This window comes from Hemicordylus capensis, chromosome 11, assembly GCF_027244095.1.
Source record: "Hemicordylus capensis ecotype Gifberg chromosome 11, rHemCap1.1.pri, whole genome shotgun sequence".
NCBI classification, from domain to species: Eukaryota; Metazoa; Chordata; class Lepidosauria; order Squamata; family Cordylidae; genus Hemicordylus; species Hemicordylus capensis.
Window position 1 is genome coordinate 17086020 of NC_069667.1, and position 6000 is coordinate 17092019.

The window sequence follows — 6000 nt, forward strand, 5'->3', positions numbered from 1 at the left end:
AAAACCCACACACTACAGCGCATGAGTAGGTCAAGCAGGAAGGTGTTGGCTTCTTCATAAACTTGGGGGGGAGAACAGGACCTTAACTTGAGCTTTGTTTGCATTCAGATATGGTTGTGTGTGTGGCTTTGGGAGGAGGGAGATCTGAAGGTCTGTAGCAGTAGAGATTGCAGGAGCAGACAGCCATGGTCAATAGTGTGTTAGCGTTCACAGGCTTCCAGGCACACAGAAGATGCATATTCTAAACCAGCCCTTGAGAATTCAAGCCAGGAGAAAGCCTAGGAATGGGGAAACACTGGTTCAAATCCTTGTTCAGCCATGACATACACTGGGTTCCCCAGACAGGTGAGAAGGGATCCCAGAAATATTGAGATAGGTGAACATTTGTGAGATGAGCTTTTGTTCCTCATAACCACTGGATACAAGAGAAGGAGGCTCTTCTCTTCACATCCAGAGTCCTCAAAGTACGTTTCCTTCCTTCTAGCGGCTAGGAAGAAGGAAACATAATAATCATGCCCAACAAGCAGAAACAGAAAGCAGTCAAAGCTAGTTCCTGTCCCCTTGTACTCAGTCCCCAACAGTTTACAGATCTAATGCAAAACATAACCAAAAAAAAAGACAGTTGTGTTACAACACAGAAATCCCTTGTCATACACACAGACAGACCCCATTTCCCTCTTCTATCAAGACTTAAGCCACCTAATGGTGCAGTAGGGAAGTAACTTGCCTAGGGAGCAAGAGGGTGCTGGTTCGAATCCCCACTGGTATGTTTCCCAGACAATGGGAAACACCTACATTGGGCAGCAGTGATATAGGAAGATGCTGAAAGGCATCATCTCACACTGTGTGGGAGATGGCAATGGAAAACCTCTCCTGTAGTCTACCAAAGAAAACCACATGGCTCTGTGGTCACCAGGAGTCAACATCGACACAGGACAACTTTACCTTTATCAAGACTTAAGACAGTAAGGTCCACAGAGCAGGGACACATCTTCTCTTGTTCATGTTGCTCTATAAGATACCAACTGCGTGGAGGGCACAAGAACATAGGAAACAGCCATATACCAAGTCAGACCCTTGGTCCATTTAGCTCAGTATTGTCTACAAAAGTGTTTTTCAATCACCGGTCTGCAGACAGGTGCTCATCCACAAGGCATTGGGTACCGGTCCGTGAGGCATCACTAATAAAAATCACCCCCTGAAAAAAAAACAATTTTGGGCCAGCGGGAGCTCTCCAGAGCTCATTTCCAGGTAGCCCTCGTTGCTGGATAACATTCATTTCACTTCCTTGAAATGAACATTATCCAGCAGCAAGGACTGTCTGGAAATGAGCACCAGAGAGCTGCCCGGAATTGTTTTTGGGGGTGCCAGGGGGTGGGGTTGGTGGTGAGTGGGGCAACCCCCTTACTAATGGATTGTCTGGGAAACTGCACACAAATAATCTACTAGTCCATGACTTCAAAAACGCTGAGGAACACAGGTCTACACAGACTGGCAGCAGCTTCTCCAAGGCTGCAAGGAGAAATCTCTCTCAGCCCTATCTTGGAGATGCCAAGTCAGGAAACCTAGAACCTAGATGCTCCTAACAGGGCAGCCCGATCCCCCTAAGGGGAATATTTTCCAGTACTTACACATGTAGTCTCCCATCCATGTGCAACCAGGGCAGACCCTGCTTAGCTAAGGGGACAAGTCATGCTTGCTACCACTTTATGAAGCACAGGGGTACACTTCAAGCTGGCAGACACACAAAATAGTTCAGTCTTGGGGGGGGGTGCAGGGGAGAGTGCTACATGCCTGATTGCAGCTCAACCTGGAGCAGACACACAGAAGACCACCCCCCACAATAACTGAGCCTTTGGGAGAGCAGGCAGGGCCCCCCACTCAAAGCTGGCAGGCTCCCACCACAAATAATTCCCATAAGCCAGGGGAACACACCCCTGGTAGACTCTCCCAAATACTTCCAGGAGACGGGGGTCCCATCCCTAGCAGACTCCACCGTAGCTCAGCTGGTGGGGGGGAGGCGGGCCAAACAAGCCCCACCCACCACCTGAGGGAGGACACCGCCAGCCAATCAGCGCTTCCTCTTGCTGGGAAACGCACCCAGCCAATCTAAGAGGGCGGCCCAGAAGCCCCTCAGACTCGCTCGCTCCCCTATCCAATCACCGAAGGGGACACAAAGCTGCTTACCGTCCGTGCCTGCTGCTAGTTTTCCTCACGGATACACACAGCGAGCGCCCTCTCGCTCCGCCGCCGCTTCGCCCTCTGTAGCGGGGGCCGCCGCGGTCGAGTCCCTCAACACGCTCGCGGCGCCCCGGGGTCGCGAGGGCCGAAGGCGCGCGGAGCAGGAGGCCAGGGGGCCACTCCGCCGCCGCTGCTGCCGCCGCTTCTCTTCTCCTCAGCGGCTGCGGGAGCTTTTCAAAAGTCCTCCCGACTCCGGAATCGGGAGCCCCGCCCCTTGGCCCCTTCCTCCCCGCCCCTTACGTCACCAAGATGGCGGCTGCGCCTGCGCGAGAGGGCCAGCAGGCAGGCGAGGAGAAGAGCCGTAAAAGGCAAAGAGAGCTGCGAGTTCGAGCCTGTCTGTCGCCAGTTTTTTTTCTTTTTCTCTCTCTTTTTTTCAGTTTTCTTTGAAAGACAAGTTGAGGTGAGGAGATTGCAGGGAGCATTGTTAACTTTTGCAGCAAAAGTATAAAACCGAGAACATTGTAGTAAATTTTGGACTCTGATCAAAAAGTTCAGAAGCCAGGGGTTGATGAACTGCAACTCCCGTCATCCTCAGATACAATTTATTGTGGCTTGGGATGGTGGAAGTTGTAGTTCATTAGCAGCTGGAGAGTAGTGCAGGTTAGGGTAACCCTAACCCCTGTTGTTGGCAGCTCTGTTGGTCCATTGAGGTTTTCAAACTTGGGTCCGCAGATGTTTTTGGACTACAACTCCCATCATCCTCGTGGGATGGGGATGTTGGGAGTTGTAGTCCAACAACTTCTGGGGACCCAAGTTTGAGAACCCATGCATTTAAAAAAATAAATAAATCCAAGTAATAGTATAAAGAACATAGTAAGCTGCCTTCTGCAGAGTTAAGTGCTCGGGCCACGTAGCTCAGTATTGTCTACTCTGACTGGCAGCAGCAGCTCTCCAAGGCTTCTTCCCAGCCATACCTAGAACTGCTGCCAGAGATTCAGCCTTGGACCTACTGAAATGCAAAGCCAGGACTCAGCTACTATAGCTCAGTGAGCTATAGCTCCTTCCCAAATGCAACTCAAAGTCACGAAAGACTAGAGATTTACCTTTTGAGCTTCACAGAACTTGCTTGGGCTGCGTGTTAAGCAAGAAAGGTAGACAGGGGATGAAAAATATGTTGTTGCAGGCAAAGAGCATCTATCTTTAGAGCGGCAACTGTAAGTGAAATTGACTGGACCAGAAGATGATTATTAATTTATTAGATTTCTATACCGCCCTTCCAAAAATGGCTCAGGGCGGTTACACAGAGAAATAATAAATAAATAAATGGATCCCTGTCCCCAAAGGGCTCACAATCTAAAAAGAAACATAAGATAGACACCAGCAACAGCCACTGGAGGTACTGTGCTGGGGGTGGAGAGGGCCAGTTACTCTCCCCCTGCTAAATAAAGAGAATCACCACGTTAAAAGGTGCCTCTTTGCCAAGTTAGCAGGGGGAACCAAGTTAGCAGGGGCAACAGGGAAACAGATGCTTATGCTGTGACTGAGTCATTCTGGCCACTCTGCTGCCCACCCCCAGATCTCTGGGAGGTGTTTATTAAATTATCATAGTTTAACCCCTGAACCTTTTAAACATGGTGATTCTCTTTATTGAGCAGGGGGAAAGCAACTGGCCCCATCCATCCCCAGCATAGCTTCCCTCCAGAGGCTGTTGCTGGTGTCTGTCTTATGTTTTTTTTACTACTACTACTACTTCTACAACAACAACGATGAATATTTATATACCGCTCTTCAACAAAATTATCAAAGTGGTTTACATAGACAAATAAATAATACATAAATAAGATGGTCCCCTGTCCACAAAGGGCTTGCAATCTAAAAAAGAAAGATAAGGTAAACACCAGCAACAGCCACTGGAGGGATGCTGTGCTGGGGTTGGATAGAGCCAGTTGTTCTCCTCCCCCTGCTAAATATAAGAGAATCACCACTTTTCAAAGGTGTCTCTTTGCTCAGTTAGCAGGGGATTTATTAGACTGTGAGCCCTTTGGGGACAGGGATCCATCTTACTTATTTCTCTATGTAAACCGCTTTGGGAACTTTGGTTGAAAAGCAGTATATGAATATTTGTTGTTGTGTTGAGACAGGGGACCTTAACCCCAACGCTCTAAGCCTAACCCCTGCTAACTGAGCAGAGAAGCACATTTTAAAGTTTTGAATGAGGCGAGTCTCACAACTGTGCTGCCACCAGAAATTCCAGGATGCCCCACGTGAGTGCGCGGGGCATCCTGGAGAGACCCCCGAGCCCAGGAGTCTACTCGTGTGTTGCTGCTCTCCACGGTAGCACACAAGCAGAATGCCGAGGTTAACGGAGTGCTTCTCTCTTCTCAGTCACTTCTCTTTCAGCCTAACCTACTTCACAGGGTTGTTGTGAGGAGAAACTCAAGTATGTAGTACACCGCTCTAGGCTCCTTGGAGGAAGAGCGGGATATAAATGTAAAAATAAATAAAAATAAAATCTTGTGGGCCACTGTGTGAAACAGGATGCTGGACTAGATGGGCCTTGAGCCTGATCCAGCAGAGCTGTTCTTATGTTCTTAAATGCAACCCAGACTGGACCCTGCTTAGCAAAGGGGATAATTCATGCTTGCTAGCTCTCCTCTCCTTAGAGCTCTGGGGTGGAAGTTAAACCATCCAAGTCAGCTTGGGTACACTGGTGGCCATAGAATTGTTGCTCCCTTCTCAGCTTGAAAAACTGGTCCAGCTGAATGGCCCATCAGTCTCCAGGTTTTGTTATTTGTTTCCCCCCTTTTCTCCCATTGGAACAGCAAAGCCGCCAAGGTTTTCTGCAAAAATCTTGCAAAAGATCCCATCAAAAGCTGCCTCAAACACAATATCAGTATACCAGATGTCATGCCGAGTTAGACACTCAAGATCTCGGTGGCTCTCTGCTAGATGAAGATACTGGCATGCAGCTTTTTGGCTTTGTTCCGTATATCCAGCCTCCCTTGGATCCAGCAGCGAGAACACGTGCAGAAAAGCCTCATGCGGTCATTGCTAATGCCATCAAGCAAAAGGTCAACACCAAACTAATTTCAAAAGGCAATGAAATCTTTCAGCACAGGGCCATATTAAAAAACAGAAGATGGGCTTTGCATGTCGGCCTCTTTAAAGTTCACCCCGTACGAAACACATTGATCCTCATATAATGAGTTTGAAGAGAGAAACAAGATGTGAAAAGAGAAGAGAGAAATATGAGATTCAAGAAGATTGCTGGGGATGGGGCAGTTGGTGAAGATGAAGACGAGCAACACAGCTCCAAGTGTAAAAGCCACCAAAGTCTTGAGTCAACATTTAACTGTGTGGGAGGAGAGCTGGTCTTGTGGTAGCAAGCATGAATTGTTCCCTTTGCTAAGCAGGTTCCCTTTGTTAAGGGGGGCACATTTAGGCAGGCTTGCTGACACGAGTCGCACAGCTCCCGTTGCTACACACGAGCAGCTGAAACCAGGCTGGTTTCCCTTAGCCTGGTTTCAGCTGCTCATGAGAATAGCCTCTGTAAGTTTGGAAGAGCCAACCTTGGTTTGGTTTCTAAACTAGGGTTAGCACAAGCCATGGCTTGGCATGATGTCGGAATTGTAACATAGCAGCAAACCATGGTCTGCCCTGAACACTCCTCCTCCTGCCCCTGCCCTGCTCGTGAGTTGTGCACACTGCAACTGATGCTAATTAGGTGGCAAACCACACTTTGTTGGTTCATCTAGCCAAACTATGGTTTACACTTGCCCGTGGTTTTACAAGAGATAGAAAGCTGTTTGGATGAACCGG

General features: G+C 48.6%; 2 protein-coding genes across 5 annotated transcripts in view; one reads left to right on the plus strand and one right to left on the minus strand.

Annotated features, from left to right (window-relative positions):
* KLHL13 (kelch like family member 13) overlaps nucleotides 1-2377 on the minus strand; it is a 78865-nt gene extending 76488 nt beyond the window's left edge. For 3 of the 4 annotated variants that reach the window (XM_053273989.1, XM_053273984.1, XM_053273981.1), the window contains exon 1: nucleotides 2188-2377. The gene's annotated coding sequence lies outside the window, so the exon portion shown is untranslated. Of the gene's footprint in view, nucleotides 1-1935; nucleotides 1953-2187 lie in introns of those variants that run through there. The other variant, XM_053273982.1, reaches the window with a different exon arrangement.
* On the plus strand, nucleotides 319-5650 carry LOC128335607 (uncharacterized). Its single transcript, XM_053274179.1, has 3 exons — nucleotides 319-345; nucleotides 2207-2641; nucleotides 5004-5650. The coding sequence occupies exons 1-3, from the start codon at nucleotides 319-321 to the stop codon at nucleotides 5382-5384; spliced, it is 843 nt and encodes a 280-aa protein (XP_053130154.1). The 3' UTR covers nucleotides 5385-5650.
* Nucleotides 5651-6000: the final 350 nt, after the last annotated feature.

Excerpts from the sequence above, each read along its gene's own strand:
- LOC128335607 (XM_053274179.1), top strand. The coding sequence starts at position 319 with ATGACATACACTGGGTTCCCCAGACAG. Across the intron at positions 346-2,206 it reads ACACTGGGTTCCCCAGACAG|TTTTCCTCACGGATACACAC; the intron begins GTGAGAAGGGAT and ends GCCTGCTGCTAG. Across the intron at positions 2,642-5,003 it reads TCTTTGAAAGACAAGTTGAG|CAAAGCCGCCAAGGTTTTCT; the intron begins GTGAGGAGATTG and ends CCATTGGAACAG.